The sequence below is a fragment of the Sus scrofa genome, chromosome Y (assembly GCF_054392235.1).
Source record: "Sus scrofa isolate SSC_HxYL_T2T_F1_AM1 chromosome Y, Sscrofa_HxYL_maternal_Yorkshire_Landrace_v2.0, whole genome shotgun sequence".
Lineage (NCBI taxonomy): Eukaryota > Metazoa > Chordata > Mammalia > Artiodactyla > Suidae > Sus > Sus scrofa.
In genome coordinates, this window is record NC_139402.1 from 30,011,662 (window position 1) to 30,036,439 (window position 24,778).

The 24,778-nt window shown below is 48.9% G+C and overlaps 1 protein-coding gene across 3 annotated transcripts; it reads right to left on the bottom strand.

Annotated features, from left to right (window-relative positions):
• Positions 1-271: 271 nt before the first annotated feature.
• Positions 272-8,470, bottom strand: LOC102165146 (MLV-related proviral Env polyprotein). Of its 3 annotated transcripts, none has more exons than XR_014836228.1 (2): positions 4,436-8,470; positions 272-3,161 (listed from the first exon to the last, which is right to left on the bottom strand). XR_014836228.1 is itself a non-coding variant. In XM_085009086.1 (2 exons), exon 2 carries the CDS (start codon positions 2,924-2,926, stop codon positions 962-964), a length of 1,965 nt encoding a protein of 654 aa, XP_084865212.1. In that variant the 5' UTR covers positions 2,927-3,161; positions 7,025-8,470; the 3' UTR covers positions 272-961. The 3 variants fall into 3 exon arrangements, 2 of the variants coding, with proteins under 2 accessions (XP_084865212.1, XP_084865211.1); XM_085009086.1 differs by having other exon boundaries at positions 7,025-8,470; XM_085009085.1 differs by having other exon boundaries at positions 272-3,601.
• Between the last annotated feature and the right edge of the window lie 16,308 nt (positions 8,471-24,778).

Below are 24,778 nucleotides of genomic sequence, written 5' to 3' on the forward strand. Positions count from 1 at the left end.
TGAAAAGAAGGCGAGAGAGAGGTAAAGGAGCTGTTGTTTCAAGCAACTGTCAATGGCAGGGTAATTTCTCCAAGGACGTGTCTTTCTTTAAGGTGGCTAGCACACAAATGGGACAAACCAGCACACTTGTACCAGAGTCTTCTCTCCTTCATGGCCTGACGACCAAAATGTGTCTACTACAATCCCTGCTCCTGAAAGGCCAGTCGAGTTAAAATCCCTCTCGTCCTGACTCGGAAGAGGCGACACCCCAAATCACTCACGAGAAGCGGTCTTGATGCAAACAGCAAGAGGATTTTTATTCCGAGCGCGCTGGGGCCCACAGTCGTACGCCACGCAGGGGTAGAGGACTGCGGCCCCGAGTGTGGAGTCGGGACAGCTTTTATGGGGTTCACAACAAAGCCCGCGCTTTTACAAACTAATCATTTTTAAAATATCGCAAACCAGTCAATTCAAAACTTCGAGAGCCCGCGCTTTGTGGACCAATTAATTTTAAGTTGTTCTGGAGTTACATGTTTGTGCCTGTCTCTGGGTGGGGGAGACATATTGTCACCAAGATATATTTATCAGGATTTTCAACATTTTGTGGCACGCCCGATCTTACTGGGGTCCGTTAGGCAATTGACTTCTCCTCTTTTTATCTTATGCAAGCAGGTTTACAGAAGCCAAACAAGCAGTTAGGAGCAGTTTCAAGAAGTTTCAAGCATAGAGGCACATACTCAGGGGCCTGTTTTTCCCCTTCCACAAAGTTTTGTACAGAGCAGAAAGCAAGCCCTAAAACAGCAAAAAGTATGATCTTTTACCTATAGGGAACAGGGTCTGGAATTCGAGGGCATTTAGAGCTTCTTATTAACTTCCTGGGTTCTGGGAGAGTCAGGTTGCATTTTCATCCTTTCATTCCCCACTTCTTCTCTTGTTAATAGTTCTAATCTTAGAACTAGGAAGGCTAAAGGTCAGTTTCTCCTTAGCTTGGAAGGCCTTGGTACTGCTGTCTAAGTACCATGATCCGAACTGCACTCACTTGTTCTCTAACAAAGGCAACAAACCGATTAATTAAGCAAGGCCCAACTGTAAGCAACAGGAGCAGTATTACTAGGGGTCCTGTTAGAGCAGAAAGCAGGGTGGTCACCCATGGGGACTTGTTGAACCATCCCTCAAACCATCCTTGGCCAGCCTCTTTTTCTTTGTGACGTTTTTCTAACCTTTCTCTGAGCTTGCTCATGGAGTCCCTGATAGCTCCTGAATGATCCACATAAAAGCAGCATTCCTCTTTTAAGGCTACACATAACCCTCCTTCTTTTAGAAATAACAGATCTAACCCCCTTCTGTTCTGTAGAACCACTTCAGATAAGGAGGTTAGGGATTCCTCCAGGTTACTGACAGATTTTTCTAGGGCTTGGAGATCTTCCGTTACAATTCGATGTAGGTTACTAAGTCCTTTCTCCAGCTGTTGCGGTCCTGTGATTAGGGCAGCCGTTCCTGTTCCCACGCCTGCAGCCACTCCCAATCCGAGCATTACAGCTAGTGTCAGGGATATGGGCTCTCTTTTTGGCCGATTATATCTATAGTCATATTCATCAAGGACTGCTTTTTCGGGATAGTAGTACACCCGGGGGACAATTTGGACCATAACGCAAAAGTCTTTAGTTTGGTTGAAAACCAAGGTGGAAACACAAGGGGTTAATCCAGTATTACATGCCCACCACCTGTCATAACCAGGTACCAGATACTGACTCTCAGAGGTTCGATTAAAGGCTTCAGTGTGGTTACAAAGGTGTTGGTGGGATGGGGGAACCATCCCTATGCAGGTGCCTTTTCCAGAAACCTCAGTAAGGGTAAGCTTATTTTGGGATCCCCATGTACATTGGTCTCTATGTTCCTTTGTCACATTGAATTTCCCTCCTCTAGCCATTCCCTCATAGTAAGGTGGGCCCGAAGCTAAGCAAAGCCAACAAGAAGAGGTAGCCTCTGGAGTCGTGGAGTTAAGAGCTTGAAAAGCTCCCTGGATGAGGTTAAAAAGTTTCGCCCCTGTTTTAATAGTGATGTTAGGCTCAGTGGGGACTGATCCAGAGGTTGTATTGTAATCAGAGGGGTTAGGAGATGGCCTCTGTTCTTGGATTGGAGGTCCTTGTTCGGCCAAACCCTTATTTGGTCCTATAGCAACCGGAGGTTCCATCTGAGTTTCTATTCTGAGGCGAATAGTCAGAACAGATCCTTTCTTTCTCCCAGAGCCTCCATAGTACACTATTCCCCAAGACATACCATTTACCCACTTTTGAATATTTTCTTGTTTTCCTTTTTCAGTGAAACTTATTTTTAAGTAATCTAGGTCTAACGAATGACAGCTTATTTGCTTATTTCGTACATCTTTTTGTACCCGCTGTTGCCAATCTTTCCATCTCCCATGGCCATAATTAAATTGATTATAACTGGTAGGATTGTTAACAAAAGAGTAACTTACTCTGTCTTGCTGAGAGACTGGCCATTTCCAATTCCCATCATTAGAAGTTACGCAGCTCCATTGCTTGCAAAAGAAATCCTGAGGATTTCCACAATATTCTTCATTATTTGGGGGTCCTGGGCAAACGTAAAACCCGTAAGCACGGAGTACATCGGGGGGTGTGGCCTGGTCATTGAGACCAGGGATTACTGATCGAAGGCAGACATATAATTCAGGCCACCAGGTCCCCAAGGGAGCCTCCCCTTGAGTGCTGTTAATATTAATACCTGTACCGGAGTCAGTAAGTAACCAGGTGAGAGATAAGGGTTTATGGGAGTTCGGGCTGTCCACAAGGCGTTTACCATTAACTTGAGGAGTTATTGACAGAGTAAGGAACCACGCGATGGAGGCGAAGCTTAAGGGGATTTTCAGTCTTTTCGGCTTTCCACCCCGAATCGGGAGGTGGCGCCGGCTTAACGTGGGATGCATGGATCCAGGTGGGGATTCCTTCGACTTTCACAGCCGTTGGTGTGGTCAAAAGTACGAGATAAGGTCCCTTCCACCGAGTCTCGAGGTTTCCTGCACGGTGGCGTCTAACATAGACTGAATCTCCAACTTGGAAGCGATGTGGAACTTGCAAGTCTCCTCCTGAGTAGGCCTCCCGGAGCTGCTTCCACGCTCGCTGCCTCACCCACTCGAGCGCCTTGAGCCTAGAGAACAAAGGCTGGGAAAGCAGCACATCAGCACTATGTGCAAAGGCAATTTCTGCCAACGGGGGGGGTCCCCCGTAGAGCAATTCATAGGGGGTCAGCCCAAACTGTCCAGGGGTGTTCCTCACCCTAAAAAGCACAAAGGGCAGGAGAGCCATCCAATCATTAATGCCAGTCTCTGTGGTCAATTTGGTAAGGGTCTCTTTAATGGTTCTATTCATCCTCTCTACCTGTCCTGAGCTTTGGGGTCTGTATGCACAATGCAGTTTCCAATCAATCCCCAATATCTTGGCCAGTCCCTGACTTACCTGGGCAACGAAAGCTGGACCATTGTCTGACCCTATTACCTTAGGTATTCCAAATCTTGGAAAAATTTCCTCCAGTATTTTCTTAGCCACCACGGTTGAAGTCTCTTTCTTAGTAGGATAAGCCTCTACCCATCCTGAAAAGGTGTCTACAAAAACCAATAGATATTTGTTTCCGTATTTAGCCGGCTTTACCTCAGTGAAGTCCACTTCCCAGTGAGCGCCTGGGTGGCTTCCCCTTAGTCTCTTTCCTGGAGGTATTCTGGAAGGATTAGCATTAACCAGCTGGCAGGGCACACAATGTTTGACCACCGAGTCAGCCACTCCTGGTAGCCTCAGAACATGATAAGGGGATGTTCTGACCAACTGCTGCAGGTGTTTAGTTCCTAGGTGGGTTAGACGATGTATCTGTTGGACATATTCTAACCCTTCTTTGTGGGGCAGGATTTCCTTCCCATCTGAGGTATAGCAGGTCCCCTCCGGAGTTTCAGAGAACTGGTCTATCTTTTTTATTTCTTGCCAGTCTTCTAGGGTGTACTGTCGTCCGGGTTCTGGGGCTTTGGGTGTTTCTATCATAGGCAGAAGGTTAACACCCTGGGCTGCCTGCTTGGCAACCCGGTCAGCCATCTGGTTCCCTCTGGATATGGGATCTTTGGCTTTCTGATGTCCAGGACAGTGTATAATAGCTAGCCTTTTTGGCAAATGTAAGGCTTCTAATAGGCTTAGAATTTCCTCTTTGTTCTTTATTTCCCTCCCTGCTGAGGTAAGCAACCCCCTTTGCTTATAGATGGCCCCGTGTACGTGTGCAGTCGCAAAGGCATACCTGCTGTCTGTATAAATGTTTATGGATTTCCCTTCGGCCAGCCGCAAAGCTTGCGTGAGGGCCATGAGCTCAGCCTTTTGTGCTGAAGTTCCTTCCGGCAGGCTGCTGGCCCAGATCGTGCGGGTCCCGTCCACCACCGCCGCCCCAGCCATCCTCTTACCTTCCACCACATAGCTGCTTCCGTCAGTGAACCAGGTTAACACTTCTCCAGTCAGCGGTATGTCTGTAAGGTCCTTGCGGACCCCAGTCTCCTCAATCAATAGTTGATGGCAATCATGAGTCACTGGTTCATCAGTCTCTTCAGGCAGAAGAGTGGCAGGGTTGAGAGCGGCTGGTGGAGCGAACGTGACCCTCTCTGTGAGAAGCAGGCTTTGATAGTGGGTCATGCGGGCGTTGGTCATCCATCGGTCTGGGGGCTGCCGAACGATGTTCTCCAACGCATGGGGGGCTATTACAGTTATATTCTGTCCCAAAGTCAATTTGTCAGCGTCCTTGACCAGTATGGCCACAGCTGCGATAGCCTTCAGGCATACGGGCCAACCACTGGCTACAGGATCGAGCTTCTTTGACAGGTAGGCAACAGGTCTCCTCCATGGTCCTAGAGTTTGGGTTAAAACTCCCCGGGCTACTCCCTTACGCTCATCCACATAAAGGGTAAAGGGTTTAGTCACGTCAGGGAGGGCCAGAGCAGGTGCGCTCAGCAGGGCCTTTTTGATAGCATCAAATGCCTTCTGGTGCTCAGGAGCCCAGGAGAATTCCCCTTTTTCTTTGGTTAGTGGGTAGAGTGGGGCTGCTAAGGTCGCAAACCCCGGGATCCACAGTCTGCAAAATCCAGCTGTCCCCAAAAACTCTCTCACTTGTTTGGCTGTGGTTGGGGCCGGTATCTGGACTACAGTTCTCTTCCGTGCCTCCGTCAGCCATCGCTGCCCGCCCCGCAAACTGTACCCCAAGTATGTTACCTCTCTCCTGCAAATCTGGGCCTTCTTAGCGGAGGCTCTGTAGCCTAGGTCAGACAATTCCAGCAGTAGTGCCTTCGTACCTTCTAAGCAGTCCTGTTTGGTGGCTCCCGCCAGAAGCAGGTCATCCACGTACTGGAGGAGGGTCACCTGGGGGTGTTGGATCCTGAAGTTGGCCAGGTCTCTGTGTAGGGCTTCGTCAAAGATGGTCGGGGAGTTTTTGAACCCTTGGGGCAGTCGAGTCCAAGTGAGCTGCCCGGTTCTTCCCGCACCTGGATCTCTCCATTCGAAGGCAAAAAGTGGTTGGCTAGTGGGATGTAGTCTCAGGCAGAAGAAGGCATCCTTTAAGTCCAATACTGTATACCAGCTCCGTTGGGGTGGGAGAGCACACAAGAGGTTATAAGGGTTCGGGACTGTTGGGTGTATATCCTGCACCCGTTTATTGACCTCTCTCAAGTCCTGTACTGGTCGATAGTCATTAGTCCCAGGCTTTCTAACCGGTAGCAGGGGAGTATTCCAGGGAGATTGGACAGGAACTAGGATGCCCTGTTGGATTAATCTTTGAACATGCGGCCGAATTCCTTCTCGAGCTTCTTTACTCAAGGGGTACTGTCTGACTGACACTGGTGCAGCACTGGCTTTCAGTTGAATAACCTGTGGGGGAACTTGCTTTGCCAAACCCATCCCTGCGGTTTCTGCCCAGGCTTGGGGAAACTGTTCCAACCAGAATTGTATATTTTGATCAGGCTTTACTAGGGGAGAATATAGTCGATATTCGTCATCTAATTGGAGGGTCAACACAGTGATAGGTTTGTTATTTGCAGACACTTCTGGTTTCCCTTGTTCAAAAGAAATTTGTGCTCCCATCTTGGTCAGTAAGTCTCTACCTAAGAGGGGTGCTGGGCACTCAGGTATGACCAGAAACGAGTGGGTTACCCGTCCCACTCCCAAGTCAACTGTTCTTCGGGTAGTCCATGGATATTGTTGTTGCCCTGTGGCACCCATCACCCAGGATTTTTTATCTTTTAGTTTTCCTAATGGCTGTAGTAGCACTGAATGTTTCGCTCCGGTATCAACCAGAAACTCAACTGGTTGCCCCTCCACCTTTAAAGTTACCCTGGGCTCGGGGAGGGGGTCCGAACCCCGTCTTCCCTAGTCTTTATCTTCTTCCAGAGCTAAGACCTTCAGTCCTTTGTTTCCCTTCTTGGGGCAGTCCCTTGCCCAGTGTCCTTTTTCTTTACAATATGCACATTGGTCCTTGTCGAGTGGGGTCCTATTGCCCAGGTTCCCTGACTGTCTAGGGCCTGACCTAATTTTCCTAAAATCTCTCTCTCTTTCCCTATTGCTTTTCCCTTCAACCACTGCAGCCAAGATCTTAGTCAAATTCTTCTCTTGCCGTTTATTACGTCTTTCCTCCCTTTCCTCTCTTTCTCTCTCTTTTCTTTGTTCCCTTTCTTCTTCTGTCTCCCTTTTGTAATACACTTTCTCTGCCTCCTTCACTAGATCACGTAACTCAGCCTCCTGTAACCCTTCCAGTCTCTGAAGCTTCTTTCTGATATCCAGGGCTGACTGTCCTATGAAGGCCAGAGCCACTGAGGCTTTCTGAGCCTCCGAGGTAGGATCAAAAGGGGTGAACCGCCTGAAGGCTTCCATGAGCCTCTCAAGAAAAACTGAGGGAGGTTCATTCGGTCCCTGCATCACCTCTCTTACCTTAGCCAAGTTAGTGGGCCGTCTTGAGGCGCCCCGGAGACCCGCCACCAGAGCCTGGCGATAGATTTTCAAGCTCTCCCTACCTTCAGCCGTGTTGTAGTCCCAACCGGGGCGAGTCAAGGGAAATCCCATGTCAATCTCATTTTGCAACTGCGTGGGTCGCCCGTCGGCCCCAGGAACATTTTTTCTAGCCTCTAACAGAATTCTCTCTCGCTCCTCGGTTGTGAAGAGTGTCTGCAGCAGCTGTTGACAATCATCCCAAGTAGGCTGGTGAGAGAACATAAGGGACTCCACCAACCCCGTGAGGCGTTGGGGATCCTCCGAGAAAGGGGGATGGTTAGTTTTCCAATTATAGAGATCTGCAGAAGAAAAGGGCCAATACTGGAGGGGCTGCAATTGGCCCCCCGGTATGGGAGGGCCGTACGTGCGCAGCGGTAATGTCGCGATCTCGTCTGTCCGCTCCGGGGTGGCGCCCCTCCGGCTCCGAGTCCCTGCAGCAGGTCCCTCCACCGCCGGAGCTCCAGGAGGGGCAGAGGGTCCCCTCGCAGCACCCTGTGCCGGATAAGGGGGTGGGGGAACAGATTGGGGTTCCGGCCAAGCCGGCGGCTCCTCAATCTCGGGGTAGATATGAGGAGAGGGCTTGACTTTTTCAGCCGAGTGTTTGTTTTTCTCTCCAAGAGCCAGAATTCGGGGACCTGGCTTTCTTGGCTTATTCAGCCAAGGTTTAACCCATGGCGGAGGATCCTCTGCCAAATCTTGCCACGTAAGGATATAGGGCTCCTGATCGGGATGAGAGCCGGGTCCAGTCTGAAAAATAATTGCTTTAACAGCCAGGATAATCTCAGAATTAAAGGTCCCCTCTGATGGCCATCCAACATCGAATGTCGGCCATTCAGAGACACAGAAAGTCTGCCAAGGTCCCTTCTTAACCTGAACTGACAAATTATGAGCCCTGGATTTAACTTCAGTCCAATGGTCGAGAGTCAAACTAAGAGGGGTCGTCACCGTCTGTCCCATATTAAAACTGTAGACAAGGACGCACAAGACAAAGACACACAAAACAGAAACCAACAGATCCAGACACACGCGACCCGTCCGCGTCTTCCACAAGCAGGCAAAAGAGTCGGACGGCCGCGGAGGGGGAAGCTTTCGCTTCAACAACAGAACTCGGTCCTCTGACCGACAGAAGGAGACCACCAGGCGTCCCTGGCTCTCCCCACCTCCCGGGGCGTCCCCCAGGGTGGCAGCCTGTGATCCTCCTAGCACGTCTGCTGATCACAGTCCCCCAGTCCTTACGGTCTGAGAGGACAGCTGCAAACCGAAAGCGCGCATCACCGAAAACAGACACTCAGAACAGAGACGCCAGCCGACACACACACTCACACGTTCCAAAGGGGATCCCTTTACCTCCAAGTCGGTTCTCGGGTGTGAGGGGTAGTCGCGGGTTTCCCGGCCAACGCACCAAACTGAAAGGCCAGTCGAGTTAAAATCCCTCTCGTCCTGACTCGGAAGAGGCGACACCCCAAATCACTCACGAGAAGCGGTCTTGATGCAAACAGCAAGAGGATTTTTATTCCGAGCGCGCTGGGGCCCACAGTCGTACGCCACGCAGGGGTAGAGGACTGCGGCCCCGAGTGTGGAGTCGGGACAGCTTTTATGGGGTTCACAACAAAGCCCGCGCTTTTACAAACTAATCATTTTTAAAATATCGCAAACCAGTCAATTCAAAACTTCGAGAGCCCGCGCTTTGTGGACCAATTAATTTTAAGTTGTTCTGGAGTTACATGTTTGTGCCTGTCTCTGGGTGGGGGAGACATATTGTCACCAAGATATATTTATCAGGATTTTCAACATTTTGTGGCACGCCCGATCTTACTGGGGTCCGTTAGGCAATTGACTTCTCCTCTTTTTATCTTATGCAAGCAGGTTTACAGAAGCCAAACAAGCAGTTAGGAGCAGTTTCAAGAAGTTTCAAGCATAGAGGCACATACTCAGGGGCCTGTTTTTCCCCTTCCACAAAGTTTTGTACAGAGCAGAAAGCAAGCCCTAAAACAGCAAAAAGTATGATCTTTTACCTATAGGGAACAGGGTCTGGAATTCGAGGGCATTTAGAGCTTCTTATTAACTTCCTGGGTTCTGGGAGAGTCAGGTTGCATTTTCATCCTTTCACTCCATCCTGGAAGACAGGTTTGAAAGCCTTGCTGTGGTCCCTATATCTTCTCCAATGGCATGGGGTGGAAATCAGAGTAAAAGATATTCCATAGTTTCCTTCAGGGGAAAAGCCTCCTCCCATGGAAAGAGATGCTCGTGTGTTGTTCTTCCTCCATCGGCCATTGTTTTCCTGTTCAGGCTCCGTGGGGAGTGGGTCTTTTTCAATGCCATATTTTCTTTCCTAATGAGGTTGTAGACTGTGTATTCCTGGGAAGCAGTTGTGGAACCACCGTGTTGAGCCTGACACACGTTCAGGGGAAGAGGCATCCTTCTGTAGAGAGCAGGTGGGCACAGAGGAGGTGGAGTTGCCTTCCATCTGAGAAGTTCAGGCCCAATGGTTGCCATGGCAAGGGCATGCTGCGCACCAAGTATTGTGACACCACACACCCTCTGTGAGAAGAGAGGCGAGGGATGGGCCCAAAGTGGGAAGCTCTCACCGTCACCCCCAATTGGTTGTACCTCGGGCAGCCTGATCTCATGATCTGGAGGTATGTTGATACTAAATTAAAGCATGACCCATTGGATGTATTGGACAATTGGATGATAAGTAGTATTTCCAGCATTCTTCTCATGGCCACCATTCTCATCAGGCTGCTGAGTAAATAGGCACTGCTCAGGCTTGCTTTTGGATGATGATCCATTTGAAAGGGACCAGTGAGCCTATCCCTTCCAGTCTTTTCCAACAGGGAAAAAAAGACTCCTAAGTATGACCGGGATGATAAATCTCATTCCAGATCTCAAAGCATGAAAATTGGCCACTCAGCCTTCCAAAAAAGACGAGGCCCTCAACATCAACCCTTACGAAATACTGGAATGGGGGCAAGGACCATTCCTTGCTTCGGAACGTACACGTCCATAGATGAAATCACAAACTAGCTCTCCACAGTAACAAATTTCCCAAGAATGAAGCTGGGATATGTCTGGTGGGTATTTCACAGGTTGATAAGAATAAGTCCAGTCTAATGGGGTGCTGGATGGAAGTGGGGTGACTAGTTCCACTGCTGGCTGTTTGTGGGGTACACAGTTGTCAGGAATTTAAGGAGTCTCTCTTGTTATCTTCCGTGAGCCCTGTGGTGAGGGCTCCCCTTGGGCAGGACTTGAGGTTTCGCTCTTGGACGAGAGGGGCCTCTGGCCTGCCAATGGAGGGTCTAGAGAAGGAGGAGGATTGTCCCAAATGGAGACTGGTTTGAGGGGACCGAATCCTGGAACTCTGTCCCATTGTCATTCAGACCCTGCTGAAGGGTGCTCAGACCCCTTCTTAGATGCCAAATCACTGAGACATGGAGAGGCAGAGAATTCATGTCCTAACGCCCCTTAGAAAGAGGCGAGAGATCCACCTCACCAGCCACTTCACAGACCTGATCCCACACGTGGGGTGTTGCAGATAAGTGAATTCTCATTAGGTCCCTTATGTGTAGGTGGTTGAAAAGATGTTGATCTCGGAGTCAAATGTGTGATCATGTAGAACGCAGAGGCAATGGGATGGTTATCTGTCAGTGTGAAGGGCTGAGAATGGTAAGGTATGGGTGCACGGTGTAAGGTGAAATATCTCCATACAAGAAGCGGAGTTACTTCCTGCGAAAAGAATTTGTAGTTGATAGGAGTTTGGAAGACTGATGGAAAATCTAGGTTAAAGAATTTGACTGCTCTCCTGGCTGAGATTTGCCAACCTGGACCAGCACAGATAACCTTGGCTGAGGAGGATTCGAGAGAATGTGAAGGAGGAAGAAGCCGAGAGAGAGAGAGAGATGAAATTTGGATACAAGCCACATTCCAGGGCACAGTTTCATTCCCAAGCCCTTGTCTGTGTTTCCGGGCACTATTAGACACGAAGGCTATATCAGGACTCTTGCATGAGATTTTCACTCATTCTTGGCCTTTCTCTAGAAGTACGTCGATTGCAAGCAGTCCTCCGTGCTTGGCACCCATGTCTTCTCAAAGTACACGAGGTGTGGGTCAGTTAAATGACACCCTATATTTTCCCTAAGCGGCAAAGACACTTCCTATTGAAATGGCAGCTCATAGGGTGTCCTTCCTCAGTCGTTCCTTGATTTCATTGTCCAGGGGCCTTTAGTTTGGGCGTTTGGAATGATGTCTTTTCTCTCCAAAAGAGATTCTATACTGTGTATTCGTGTGAAGCAGTGACTGAGAAAGCACTTGACCCTGAAGTGCTGCACATGTTATCAGATATCCATCATGATAGAGAAAATTGGGCTCCCCAGGGTGTGGAGTTGCCTTCCTTCGGAAAGGTGCAGTCCCAGAGGTGGCCATGGTTCTGATATCATGCCCATGGAGCCTTGTGCCCAAAACAACCTCTCTGTGAGAAAAGAGGAGTGTGATGGGCCATATGTGGGAAGGTCTCACCCTCAAACCTTGAGAGTTAAAGGATGGACACCCTGAGCTCTTGCTCTGGAGGTCTGTCGAAGTTGATGGAAAGGAGGATCCATCAGATGGGTGGTCCTTTTGGATGAACACTATTATCTCCATCTGTAGACTCATAGCCACCACTCTCATCAGGCTCCCAAGCTCAATGTGGATTCTAGAGGCTTGGTGTTTGCACATGTGATATCTTCAGGGGATCCGTGGGCAGAATACCTCACGGGAGTTCCTCCATGTGAAAAAATAGTTGTGCTTCAGGGCCATTTGAAACAATACCTCCCACGGCACAAAGAAGGAATCCATGCCCGAATGCTCTCCACCAAGCGTGAGGCCCTGGATGTAACCCCTCAAAGAGACTTTCCCAATGGGGCATTTTCGGCTCCACACTTCTGAATCCATATTTCCATAGCCTAAGCCACAGGGGAGCCCTCCAAACAGAGGCCTTTAAACCAAGATGTATCCGGTCTATTTCAGGTGCCTTTTCCACAGGTGGATAAGAACAAGCCCTCCCACTCATTGAGTGCTTACTGGGAGTGTGGTGCCTGGGGCCAGGGCCAGTGTGTTTGTTCTATCTACAATCATAAGGAAGGAAGCTGGGACGAAGATCTGATCTTCCAGGAGCGCTGTGATGATGCCTGCAATGTGAGGGTATTGAAAGTTCCCTCCTGGAAGGGAGTGGGCTCTGTCCCTGACACTCCTGAGGCTAGAGAATGAGGAGGTCTAATCCATAGAGACTGGTTTTTGTTGACAGACATCTTGCACTCTGAGCTATTGTTGGCCAGCCCACTCGCCAAGGATGCTCAGACCATTGTTTGGATGCCCAATCATTGAGACATGAAGAGTCCTAGACTTCATATTCTATATCCCCTAAGAACGAGTCCAGAGATCCTCACATGAGCAAATCCACCATACCTCATGGACCAGGTAGGGAATGCTGCAGATCAGCACTTTCTTGGGAGAGCACTCATGGGAACGTTGTTTCAAGTGTGTTGCTCTCTGCGTCCAATATGGGACCCTCGAGACCGAAGTACATATGAAGTGGTCAGCGTGTCCATAGGAAGGGATGAATATGGGAAGTATGGTTTAAGGCTGACCTAGTTGGGGTGTCTCCACACAGCACAGGAAGTCTACCAGGACCACGGAATTTATATGCGATCAGACCTAGGATGACAGGGAGAAAAGGCTGGGGGATAACTTGGAGCATTCTCTTGGCTAATATATTTGATCCATTATTACCCCAGGTCGAATTGTAGCAGGAGGATACAGGAGAAATTGAAGGGGGGCAAAGGGGAGAGTGAGAGAGCTAGAGAGAAGGAGATGAAAAGAAGGCGAGAGAGAGGTAAAGGAGCTGTTGTTTCAAGCAACTGTCAATGGCAGGGTAATTTCTCCAAGGACGTGTCTTTCTTTAAGGTGGCTAGCACACAAATGGGACAAACCAGCACACTTGTACCAGAGTCTTCTCTCCTTCATGGCCTGACGACCAAAATGTGTCTACTACAATCCCTGCTCCATCCTGGAAGACAGGTTTGAAAGCCTTGCTGTGGTCCCTATATCTTCTCCAATGGCATGGGGTGGAAATCAGAGTAAAAGATATTCCATAGTTTCCTTCAGGGGAAAAGCCTCCTCCCATGGAAAGAGATGCTCGTGTGTTGTTCTTCCTCCATCGGCCATTGTTTTCCTGTTCAGGCTCCGTGGGGAGTGGGTCTTTTTCAATGCCATATTTTCTTTCCTAATGAGGTTGTAGACTGTGTATTCCTGGGAAGCAGTTGTGGAACCACCGTGTTGAGCCTGACACACGTTCAGGGGAAGAGGCATCCTTCTGTAGAGAGCAGGTGGGCACAGAGGAGGTGGAGTTGCCTTCCATCTGAGAAGTTCAGGCCCAATGGTTGCCATGGCAAGGGCATGCTGCGCACCAAGTATTGTGACACCACACACCCTCTGTGAGAAGAGAGGCGAGGGATGGGCCCAAAGTGGGAAGCTCTCACCGTCACCCCCAATTGGTTGTACCTCGGGCAGCCTGATCTCATGATCTGGAGGTATGTTGATACTAAATTAAAGCATGACCCATTGGATGTATTGGACAATTGGATGATAAGTAGTATTTCCAGCATTCTTCTCATGGCCACCATTCTCATCAGGCTGCTGAGTAAATAGGCACTGCTCAGGCTTGCTTTTGGATGATGATCCATTTGAAAGGGACCAGTGAGCCTATCCCTTCCAGTCTTTTCCAACAGGGAAAAAAAGACTCCTAAGTATGACCGGGATGATAAATCTCATTCCAGATCTCAAAGCATGAAAATTGGCCACTCAGCCTTCCAAAAAAGACGAGGCCCTCAACATCAACCCTTACGAAATACTGGAATGGGGGCAAGGACCATTCCTTGCTACGGAACGTACACGTCCATAGATGAAATCACAAACTAGCTCTCCACAGTAACAAATTTCCCAAGAATGAAGCTGGGATATGTCTGGTGGGTATTTCACAGGTTGATAAGAATAAGTCCAGTCTAATGGGGTGCTGGATGGAAGTGGGGTGACTAGTTCCACTGCTGGCTGTTTGTGGGGTACATAGTTGTCAGGAATTTAAGGAGTCTCTCTTGTTATCTTCCGTGAGCCCTGTGGTGAGGGCTCACCTTGGGCAGGACTTGAGGTTTCGCTCTTGGACGAGAGGGGCCTCTGGCCTGCCAATGGAGGGTCTAGAGAAGGAGGAGGATTGTCCCAAATGGAGACTGGTTTGAGGGGACCGAATCCTGGAACTCTGTCCCATTGTCATTCAGACCCTGCTGAAGGGTGCTCAGACCCCTTCTTAGATGCCAAATCACTGAGACATGGAGAGGCAGAGAATTCATGTCCTAACGCCCCTTAGAAAGAGGCGAGAGATCCACCTCACCAGCCACTTCACAGACCTGATCCCACACGTGGGGTGTTGCAGATAAGTGAATTCTCATTAGGTCCCTTATGTGTAGGTGGTTGAAAAGATGTTGATCTCGGAGTCAAATGTGTGATCATGTAGAACGCAGAGGCAATGGGATGGTTATCTGTCAGTGTGAAGGGCTGAGAATGGTAAGGTATGGGTGCACGGTGTAAGGTGAAATATCTCCATACAAGAAGCGGAGTTACTTCCTGCGAAAAGAATTTGTAGTTGATAGGAGTTTGGAAGACTGATGGAAAATCTAGGTTAAAGAATTTGACTGCTCTCCTGGCTGAGATTTGCCAACCTGGACCAGCACAGATAACCTTGGCTGAGGAGGATTCGAGAGAATGTGAAGGAGGAAGAAGCCGAGAGAGAGAGAGAGATGAAATTTGGATACAAGCCACATTCCAGGGCACAGTTTCATTCCCAAGCCCTTGTCTGTGTTTCCGGGCACTATTAGACACGAAGGCTATATCAGGACTCTTGCATGAGATTTTCACTCATTCTTGGCCTTTCTCTAGAAGTACGTCGATTGCAAGCAGTCCTCCGTGCTTGGCACCCATGTCTTCTCAAAGTACACGAGGTGTGGGTCAGTTAAATGACACCCTATATTTTCCCTAAGCGGCAAAGACACTTCCTATTGAAATGGCAGCTCATAGGGTGTCCTTCCTCAGTCGTTCCTTGATTTCATTGTCCAGGGGCCTTTAGTTTGGGCGTTTGGAATGATATCTTTTCTCTCCAAAAGAGATTCTATACTGTGTATTCGTGTGCAGCAGTGACTGAGAAAGCACTTGACCCTGAAGTGCTGCACATGTTATCAGATATCCATCATGATAGAGAAAATTGGGCTCCCCAGTGTGTGGAGTTGCCTTCCTTCGGAAAGGTGCAGTCCCAGAGGTGGCCATGGTTCTGATATCATGCCCATGGAGCCTTGTGCCCAAAACAACCTCTCTGTGAGAAAAGAGGAGTGTGATGGGCCATATGTGGGAAGGTCTCACCCTCAAACCTTGAGAGTTAAAGGATGGACACCCTGAGCTCTTGCTCTGGAGGTCTGTCGAAGTTGATGGAAAGGAGGATCCATCAGATGGGTGGTCCTTTTGGATGAACACTATTATCTCCATCTGTAGACTCATAGCCACCACTCTCATCAGGCTCCCAAGCTCAATGTGGATTCTAGAGGCTTGGTGTTTGCACATGTGATATCTTCAGGGGATCCGTGGGCAGAATACCTCACGGGAGTTCCTCCATGTGAAAAAATAGTTGTGCTTCAGGGCCATTTGAAACAATACCTCCCACGGCACAAAGAAGGAATCCATGCCCGAATGCTCTCCACCAAGCGTGAGGCCCTGGATGTAACCCCTCAAAGAGACTTTCCCAATGGGGCATTTTCAGCTCCACACTTCTGAATCCATATTTCCATAGCCTAAGCCACAGGGGAGCCCTCCAAACAGAGGCCTTTAAACCAAGATGTATCCGGTCTATTTCAGGTGCCTTTTCCACAGGTGGATAAGAACAAGCCCTCCCACTCATTGAGTGCTTCCTGGGAGTGTGGTGCCTGGGGCCAGGGCCAGTGTGTTTGTTCTATCTACAATCATAAGGAAGGAAGCTGGGACGAAGATCTGATCTTCCAGGAGCGCTGTGATGATGCCTGCAATGTGAGGGTATTGAAAGTTCCCTCCTGGAAGGGAGTGGGCTCTGTCCCTGACACTCCTGAGGCTAGAGAATGAGGAGGTCTAATCCATAGAGACTGGTTTTTGTTGACAGACATCTTGCACTCTGAGCTATTGTTGGCCAGCCCACTCGCCAAGGATGCTCAGACCATTGTTTGGATGCCCAATCATTGAGACATGAAGAGTCCTAGACTTCATATTCTATATCCCCTAAGAACGAGTCCAGAGATCCTCACATGAGCAAATCCACCATACCTCATGGACCAGGTAGGGAATGCTGCAGATCAGCACTTTCTTGGGAGAGCACTCATGGGAACGTTGTTTCAAGTGTGTTGCTCTCTGCGTCCAATATGGGACCCTCGAGACCGAAGTACATATGAAGTGGTCAGCGTGTCCATAGGAAGGGATGAATATGGGAAGTATGGTTTAAGGCTGACCTAGTTGGGGTGTCTCCACACAGCACAGGAAGTCTACCAGGACCACGGAATTTATATGCGATCAGACCTAGGATGACAGGGAGAAAAGGCTGGGGGATAACTTGGAGCATTCTCTTGGCTAATATATTTGATCCATTATTACCCCAGGTCGAATTGTAGCAGGAGGAAACAGGAGAAATTGAAGGGGGGCAAAGGGGAGAGTGAGAGAGCTAGAGAGAAGGAGATGAAAAGAAGGCGAGAGAGAGGTAAAGGAGCTGTTGTTTCAAGCAACTGTCAATGGCAGGGTAATTTCTCCAAGGACGTGTCTTTCTTTAAGGTGGCTAGCACACAAATGGGACAAACCAGCACACTTGTACCAGAGTCTTCTCTCCTTCATGGCCTGACGACCAAAATGTGTCTACTACAATCCCTGCTCCATCCTGGAAGACAGGTTTGAAAGCCTTGCTGTGGTCCCTATATCTTCTCCAATGGCATGGGGTGGAAATCAGAGTAAAAGATATTCCATAGTTTCCTTCAGGGGAAAAGCCTCCTCCCATGGAAAGAGATGCTCGTGTGTTGTTCTTCCTCCATCGGCCATTGTTTTCCTGTTCAGGCTCCGTGGGGAGTGGGTCTTTTTCAATGCCATATTTTCTTTCCTAATGAGGTTGTAGACTGTGTATTCCTGGGAAGCAGTTGTGGAACCACCGTGTTGAGCCTGACACACGTTCAGGGGAAGAGGCATCCTTCTGTAGAGAGCAGGTGGGCACAGAGGAGGTGGAGTTGCCTTCCATCTGAGAAGTTCAGGCCCAATGGTTGCCATGGCAAGGGCATGCTGCGCACCAAGTATTGTGACACCACACACCCTCTGTGAGAAGAGAGGCGAGGGATGGGCCCAAAGTGGGAAGCTCTCACCGTCACCCCCAATTGGTTGTACCTCGGGCAGCCTGATCTCATGATCTGGAGGTATGTTGATACTAAATTAAAGCATGACCCATTGGATGTATTGGACAATTGGATGATAAGTAGTATTTCCAGCATTCTTCTCATGGCCACCATTCTCATCAGGCTGCTGAGTAAATAGGCACTGCTCAGGCTTGCTTTTGGATGACGATCCATTTGAAAGGGACCAGTGAGCCTATCCCTTCCAGTCTTTTCCAACAGGGAAAAAAAGACTCCTAAGTATGACCGGGATGATAAATCTCATTCCAGATCTCAAAGCATGAAAATTGGCCACTCAGCCTTCCAAAAAAGACGAGGCCCTCAACATCAACCCTTACGAAATACTGCAATGGGGGCAAGGACTATTCCTTGCTTCGGAACGTACACGTCCATAGATGAAATCACAAACTAGCTCTCCACAGTAACAAATTTCCCAAGAATGAAGCTGGGATATGTCTGGTGGGTATTTCACAGGTTGATAAGAATAAGTCCAGTCTAATGGGGTGCTGGATGGAAGTGGGGTGACTAGTTCCACTGCTGGCTGTTTGTGGGGTACACAGATGTCAGGAATTTAAGGAGTCTCTCTTGTTATCTTCCGTGAGCCCTGTGGTGAGGGCTCACCTTGGGCAGGACTTGAGGTTTCGCTCTTGGACGAGAGGGGCCTCTGGCCTGCCAATGGAGGGTCTAGAGAAGGAGGAGGATTGTCCCAAATGGAGACTGGTTTGAGGGGACCGAATCCTGGAACTCTGTCCCATTGTCATTCAGACCCTGCTGAAGGGTGCTCAGACCCCTTCTTAGATGCCAAATCACTGAGACATGGAGAGGCAGAGAATTCATGTCCTAACGCCCCTTAGAAAGAGGCGAGAGATCCACCTCACCAGCCACTTCACAGACCTGATCCCACACGTGGGGTGTTGCAGATAAGTGAATTCTCATTAGGTCCCTTATGTGTAGGTGGTTGAAAAGATGTTGATCTCGGAGTCAAATGTGTGATCATGTAGAACGCAGAGGCAATGGGATGGTTATCTGTCAGTGTGAAGGGCTGAGAATGGTAAGGTATGGGTGCAGGGTGTAAGGTGAAATATCTCCATACAAGAAGCGGAGTTACTTCCTGCGAAAAGAATTTGTAGTTGATAGGAGTTTGGAAGACTGATGGAAAATCTAGGTTAAAGAATTTGACTGCTCTCCTGGCTGAGATTTGCCAACCTGGACCAGCACAGATAACCTTGGCTGAGGAGGATTCGAGAGAATGTGAAGGAGGAAGAAGCCGAGAGAGAGAGAGAGATGAAATTTGGATACAAGCCACATTCCAGGGCACAGTTTCATTCCCAAGCCCTTGTCTGTGTTTCCGGGCACTATTAGACACGAAGGCTATATCAGGACTCTTGCATGAGATTTTCACTCATTCTTGGCCTTTCTCTAGAAGTACGTCGATTGCAAGCAGTCCTCCGTGCTTGGCACCCATGTCTTCTCAAAGTACACGAGGTGTGGGTCAGTTAAATGACACCCTATATTTTCCCTAAGCGGCAAAGACACTTCCTATTGAAATGGCAGCTCATAGGGTGTCCTTCCTCAGTCGTTCCTTGATTTCATTGTCCAGGGGCCTTTAGTTTGGGCGTTTGGAATGATATCTTTTCTCTCCCAAAGAGATTCTATACTGTGTATTCGTGTGAAGCAGTGACTGAGAAAGCACTTGACCCTGAAGTGCTGCACATGTTATCAGATATCCATCATGATAGAGAAAATTGGGCTCTCCAGTGTGTGGAGTTGCCTTCCTTCGGAAAGGTGCAGTCCCAGAGGTGGCCATGGTTCTGATATCATGCCCATGGAGCCTTGTGCCCAAAACAACCTCTCTGTGAGAAAAGAGGAGTGTGATGGGCCATATGTGGGAAGGTCTCACCTTGAGAGTTAAAGGATGGACACCCTGAGCTCTTGCTCTGGAGGTCTGTCGAAGTTGATGGAAAGGAGGATCCATCAGATGGGTGGTCCTTTTGGATGAACACTATTATCTCCATCTGTAGACTCATAGCCACCACTCTCATCAGGCTCCCAAGCTCAATGTGGATTCTAGAGGCTTGGTGTTTGCACATGTGATATCTTCAGGGGATCCGTGGGCAGAATACCTCACGGGAGTTCCTCCATGTGAAAAAATAGTTGTGCTTCAGGGCCATTTGAAACAATACCTCCCGCGGCACAAAGAAGGAATCCATGCCCGAATGCTCTCCACCAAGCGTGAGGCCCTGGATGTAACCCCTCAAAGAGACTTTCCCAATGGGGCATTTTCAGCTCCACACTTCTGAATCCATATTTCCATAGCCTAAGCCACAGGGGAGCCCTCCAAACAGAGGCCTTTAAACCAAGATGTATCCGGTCTATTTCAGGTGCCTTTTCCACAGGTGGATAAGAACAAGCCCTCCCACTCATTGAGTGCTTCCTGGGAGTGTGGTGCCTGGGGCCAGGGCCAGTGTGTTTGTTCTATCTACAATCATAAGGAAGGAAGCTGGGACGAAGATCTGATCTTCCAGGAGCGCTGTGATGATGCCTGCAATGTGAGGGTATTGAAAGTTCCCTCCTGGAAGGGAGTGGGCTCTGTCCCTGACACTCCTGAGGCTAGAGAATGAGGAGGTCTAATCCATAGAGACTGGTTTTTGTTGACAGACATCTTGCACTCTGAGCTATTGTTGGCCAGCCCACTCGCCAAGGATGCTCAGACCATTGTTTGGATGCCCAATCATTGAGACATGAAGAGTCCTAGACTTCATATTCTATATCCCCTAAGAACGAGTCCAGAGATCCTCACATGAGCAAATCCACCATACCTCATGGACCAGGTAGGGAATGCTGCAGATCAGCACTTTCTTGGGAGAGCACTCATGGGAACGTTGTTTCAAGTGTGTTGCTCTCTGCGTCCAATATGGGACCCTCGAGACCGAAGTACATATGAAGTGGTCAGCGTGTCCATAGGAAGGGATGAATATGGGAAGTATGGTTTAAGGCTGACCTAGTTGGGGTGTCTCCACACAGCACAGGAAGTCTACCAGGACCACGGAATTTATATGCGATCAGACCTAGGATGACAGGGAGAAAAGGCTGGGGGATAACTTGGAGCATTCTCTTGGCTAATATATTTGATCCATTATTACCCCAGGTCGAATTGTAGCAGGAGGATACAGGAGAAATTGAAGGGGGGCAAAGGGGAGAGTGAGAGAGCTAGAGAGAAGGAGATGAAAAGAAGGAGAGAGAGAGGTAAAGGAGCTGTTGTTTCAAGCAACTGTCAATGGCAGGGTAATTTCTCCAAGGACGTGTCTTTCTTTAAGGTGGCTAGCACACAAATGGGACAAACCAGCACACTTGTACCAGAGTCTTCTCTCCTTCATGGCCTGACGCCCACAATGTGTCTATTACAATCCCTGCTCCATCCTGGAAGACAGGTTTGAAAGCCTTGCTGTGGTCCCTATATCTTCTCCAATGGCATGGGGTGGAAATCAGAGTAAAAGATATTCCATAGTTTCCTTCAGGGGAAAAGCCTCCTCCCATGGAAAGAGATGCTCGTGTGTTGTTCTTCCTCCATCGGCCATTGTTTTCCTGTTCAGGCTCCGTGGGGAGTGGGTCTTTTTCAATGCCATATTTTCTTTCCTAATGAGGTTGTAGACTGTGTATTCCTGGGAAGCAGTTGTGGAACCACCGTGTTGAGCCTGACACACGTTCAGGGGAAGAGGCATCCTTCTGTAGAGAGCAGGTGGGCACAGAGGAGGTGGAGTTGCCTTCCATCTGAGAAGTTCAGGCCCAATGGTTGCCATGGCAAGGGCATGCTGCGCACCAAGTATTGTGACACCACACACCCTCTGTGAGAAGAGAGGCGAGGGATGGGCCCAAAGTGGGAAGCTCTCACCGTCACCCCCAATTGGTTGTACCTCGGGCAGCCTGATCTCATGATCTGGAGGTATGTTGATACTAAATTAAAGCATGACCCATTGGATGTATTGGACAAATGGATGATAAGTAGTATTTCCAGCATTCTTCTCATGGCCACCATTCTCATCAGGCTGCTGAGTAAATAGGCACTGCTCAGGCTTGCTTTTGGATGATGATCCATTTGAAAGGGACCAGTGAGCCTATCCCTTCCAGTCTTTTCCAACAGGGAAAAAAAGACTCCTAAGTATGACCGGGATGATAAATCTCATTCCAGATCTCAAAGCATGAAAATTGGCCACTCAGCCTTCCAAAAAAGACGAGGCCCTCAACATCAACCCTTACGAAATACTGCAATGGGGGCAAGGACCATTCCTTGCTTCGGAACGTACACGTCCATAGATGAAATCACAAACTAGCTCTCCACAGTAACAAATTTCCCAAGAATGAAGCTGGGATATGTCTGGTGGGTATTTCACAGGTTGATAAGAATAAGTCCAGTCTAATGGGGTGCTGGATGGAAGTGGGGTGACTAGTTCCACTGCTGGCTGTTTGTGGGGTACACAGTTGTCAGGAATTTAAGGAGTCTCTCTTGTTATCTTCCGTGAGCCCTGTGGTGAGGGCTCACCTTGGGCAGGACTTGAGGTTTCGCTCTTGGACGAGAGGGGCCTCTGGCCTGCCAATGGAGGGTCTAGAGAAGGAGGAGGATTGTCCCAAATGGAGACTGGTTTGAGGGGACCGAATCCTGGAACTCTGTCCCATTGTCATTCAGACCCTGCTGAAGGGTGCTCAGACCCCTTCTTAGATGCCAAATCACTGAGACATGGAGAGGCAGAGAATTCATGTCCTAACGCCCCTTAGAAAGAGGCGAGAGATCCACCTCACCAGCCACTTCACAGACCTGATCCCACACGTGGGGTGTTGCAGATAAGTGAATTCTCATTAGGTCCCTTATGTGTAGGTGGTTGAAAAGATGTTGATCTCGGAGTCAAATGTGTGATCATGTAGAACGCAGAGGCAATGGGATGGTTATCTGTCAGTGTGAAGGGCTGAGAATGGTAAGGTATGGGTGCACGGTGTAAGGTGAAATATCTCCATACAAGAAGCGGAGTTACTTCCTGCGAAAAGAATTTGTAGTTGATAGGAGTTTGGAAGACTGATGGAAAATCTAGGTTAAAGAATTTGACTGCTCTCCTGGCTGAGATTTGCCAACCTGGACCAGCACAGATAACCTTGGCTGAGGAGGATTCGAGAGAATGTGAAGGAGGAAGAAGCCGAGAGAGAGAGAGAGATGAAATTTGGATACAAGCCACATTCCAGGGCACAGTTTCATTCCCAAGCCCTTGTCTGTGTTTCCGGGCACTATTAGACACGAAGGCTATATCAGGACTCTTGCATGAGATTTTCACTCATTCTTGGCCTTTCTCTAGAAGTACGTCGATTGCAAGCAGTCCTCCGTGCTTGGCACCCATGTCTTCTCAAAGTACACGAGGTGTGGGTCAGTTAAATGACACCCTATATTTTCCCTAAGCGGCAAAGACACTTCCTATTGAAATGGCAGCTCATAGGGTGTCCTTCCTCAGTCGTTCCTTGATTTCATTGTCCAGGGGCCTTTAGTTTGGGCGTTTGGAATGATATCTTTTCTCTCCAAAAGAGATTCTATACTGTGTATTCGTGTGAAGCAGTGACTGAGAAAGCACTTGACCCTGAAGTGCTGCACATGTTATCAGATATCCATCATGATAGAGAAAATTGGGCTCCCCAGTGTGTGGAGTTGCCTTCCTTCGGAAAGGTGCAGTCCCAGAGGTGGCCATGGTTCTGATATCATGCCCATGGAGCCTTGTGCCCAAAACAACCTCTCTGTGAGAAAAGAGGAGTGTGATGGGCCATATGTGGGAAGGTCTCACCCTCAAACCTTGAGAGTTAAAGGATGGACACCCTGAGCTCTTGCTCTGGAGGTCTGTCGAAGTTGATGGAAAGGAGGATCCATCAGATGGGTGGTCCTTTTGGATGAACACTATTATCCCCATCTGTAGACTCATAGCCACCACTCTCATCAGGCTCCCAAGCTCAATGTGGATTCTAGAGGCTTGGTGTTTGCACATGTGATATCTTCAGGGGATCCGTGGGCAGAATACCTCACGGGAGTTCCTCCATGTGAAAAAATAGTTGTGCTTCAGGGCCATTTGAAACAATACCTCCCGCGGCACAAAGAAGGAATCCATGCCCGAATGCTCTCCACCAAGCGTGAGGCCCTGGATGTAACCCCTCAAAGAGACTTTCCCAATGGGGCATTTTCAGCTCCACACTTCTGAATCCATATTTCCATAGCCTAAGCCACAGGGGAGCCCTCCAAACAGAGGCCTTTAAACCAAGATGTATCCGGTCTATTTCTGGTGCCTTTTCCACAGGTGGATAAGAACAAGCCCTCCCACTCATTGAGTGCTTCCTGGGAGTGTGGTGCCTGGGGCCAGGGCCAGTGTGTTTGTTCTATCTACAATCATAAGGAAGGAAGCTGGGACGAAGATCTGATCTTCCAGGAGCGCTGTGATGATGCCTGCAATGTGAGGGTATTGAAAGTTCCCTCCTGGAAGGGAGTGGGCTCTGTCCCTGACACTCCTGAGGCTAGAGAATGAGGAGGTCTAATCCATAGAGACTGGTTTTTGTTGACAGACATCTTGCACTCTGAGCTATTGTTGGCCAGCCCACTCGCCAAGGATGCTCAGACCATTGTTTGGATGCCCAATCATTGAGACATGAAGAGTCCTAGACTTCATATTCTATATCCCCTAAGAACGAGTCCAGAGATCCTCACATGAGCAAATCCACCATACCTCATGGACCAGGTAGGGAATGCTGCAGATCAGCACTTTCTTGGGAGAGCACTCATGGGAACGTTGTTTCAAGTGTGTTGCTCTCTGCGTCCAATATGGGACCCTCGAGACCGAAGTACATATGAAGTGGTCAGCGTGTCCATAGGAAGGGATGAATATGGGAAGTATGGTTTAAGGCTGACCTAGTTGGGGTGTCTCCACACAGCACAGGAAGTCTACCAGGACCACGGAATTTATATGCGATCAGACCTAGGATGACAGGGAGAAAAGGCTGGGGGATAACTTGGAGCATTCTCTTGGCTAATATATTTGATCCATTATTACCCCAGGTCGAATTGTAGCAGGAGGATACAGGAGAAATTGAAGGGGGGCAAAGGGGAGAGTGAGAGAGCTAGAGAGAAGGAGATGAAAAGAAGGCGAGAGAGAGGTAAAGGAGCTGTTGTTTCAAGCAACTGTCAATGGCAGGGTAATTTCTCCAAGGACGTGTCTTTCTTTAAGGTGGCTAGCACACAAATGGGACAAACCAGCACACTTGTACCAGAGTCTTCTCTCCTTCATGGCC

Coding starts and splice junctions, on each gene's coding strand:
- LOC102165146 (XM_085009085.1), bottom strand. CDS start 6,236: ATGGGTGCCACAGGGCAACAACAATATCCATGGACTACCCGAAGAACA. Junction 3,602..4,435: donor AAGCAGCTATGTGGTGGAAG/GTAAGAGGATGG, acceptor TGGTTTTTGTAG/ACACCTTTTCAGGATGGGTA.